At 63.6% G+C, this 1,462-nt stretch overlaps 1 protein-coding gene across 1 annotated transcript; it reads right to left on the bottom strand.

The window, feature by feature from the left end:
• Positions 1 to 4: 4 nt before the first annotated feature.
• On the bottom strand, positions 5 to 508 carry EMIHUDRAFT_124720 (hypothetical protein; the record flags this gene model as incomplete). The annotated part of the gene is made up of 1 exon (XM_005763381.1): positions 5 to 508. A coding segment is annotated over one exon (504 nt), but the record flags the coding sequence as incomplete, so codon positions are not given.
• Positions 509 to 1,462: the final 954 nt, after the last annotated feature.

Here is a 1,462-nt window from a genome sequence, read left to right as displayed (position 1 = left end):
GCACGCAGCGCTGCAGCAGCGCCGCCGTCTCGTCCTCGGGCCGCTCCAGGTCCATGACGACGTTCGTCGAGGCGTGGAAGCGCGTCTCCAGGTCGATGGCCGCCTGCTCGGCCGCGGCGAGCTTGCCCTGGTCGACGCACATGCCGCACACCGCGTGCGCCGGGCAGCCGCACTGGCCGCGTTGTGGGCGCACGGTCTTGGCGACCGCCGGCGCTGCGCGCCGGTCGTGCTGCTCACGCTGCCGGCGGCGCTGGTCGCGCGCCTGCCGATCGCGCGTGTTCGCGGCGGCTGCATCTCCTGCTCGTTTCGCTCGCACCCGAGCGGCTGTCGCCAGGCGCTTCAGGTCGGCGGTGCTGCGCGCGCGGCCGTCGGCCAGGCACAGCCACATGTCCTCCTCCTCGGCAGGCTCGCACGGCTTGCCGTCGAACTGCGGCTGGCGCCCGCGACGATGCTTCGCCCAGGCCGGGCACGATGGTGCCGCGACGAGCGGCGTCGAGGCAACGGCCATCGATGGGTCCAGAAGACTTGGAGACACTTCTCGACCAAAAAATCGAGCACAATTGCGTTACATGGGCATGGCCGGGGTTTCTGCACCGAACGATCTTACTTTCGGTCTATCGAAAGTGTTGATCGATAACTTCTGTGATTCACCAACAAGCTCACGACCGTGCTTTGGCTCAGCTGCTCCGCTCGCAGAAACCATGATGCTCGCCAAGCTCGTTCTCGCCGGATCTTTTGCTGTCCTCGCCTTCGCCGCACCAGTCGCTGACGAGTGCTCGGGCACGTACTGCCAGGACAACGGCTACTGCCACGGCCACGCCAACGCCGCCAAGCCCTTCGGACTCCCTTCTTCCTTCTGGCCTCGTCTGGCTGGGCGGGAAACCGAATGACCTCCAGGCGACGTGGGCTGCCATCAAGGCTACGGGCCTCAAGGGCGTGATTGTTGACATCGGGGTTTCCACGTCGGACATCACGGCGCTCCAGCATGCTGGGCCGTCGTCGTGCTCGCAGTGTCAAATTCAGTTAAGGATTGGAACGCCCCGTACTGGAACGCCCGATCCGACTGGTCGGCAAAGATCAAGATGACCAATGCGGTCGCCCTTGACACGGAGTACGCTACCGATGAGGATTGCGACCAGATCTTCTCGCAGCAGGGCTTCATCAGCGCCTTCAAGGATGTCAAGAGCCTCCTTTACGCAGTCGACAATGAGACCTGCGAGAAGAAGTTCCGGAGCATGGCAAGCATGGGCTGGACCAACCTTCGCTCGGTCGGCGTGGGCTGGACCAACCTTCGCTCGGTCGGCGACGCTTACTCGAATTGCAACATGCGTCACATTAATCCATGCACTGACGTCATCCAGACCATAGTGGCTGCAGGAGCTGGCATCCCGGAAGAGAGTGTCGACCCGGTCAAGATTCTGAAGCAGTGCAAAACTGCCGCGGGCTCCATCTGGTTCGACTG

Source organism: Emiliania huxleyi, assembly GCF_000372725.1.
Source record: "Emiliania huxleyi CCMP1516 unplaced genomic scaffold EMIHUscaffold_6343, whole genome shotgun sequence".
NCBI classification, from domain to species: Eukaryota; Haptophyta; order Isochrysidales; family Noelaerhabdaceae; genus Emiliania; species Emiliania huxleyi.
This window is presented reverse-complemented; position numbering and strand designations above follow the sequence as displayed.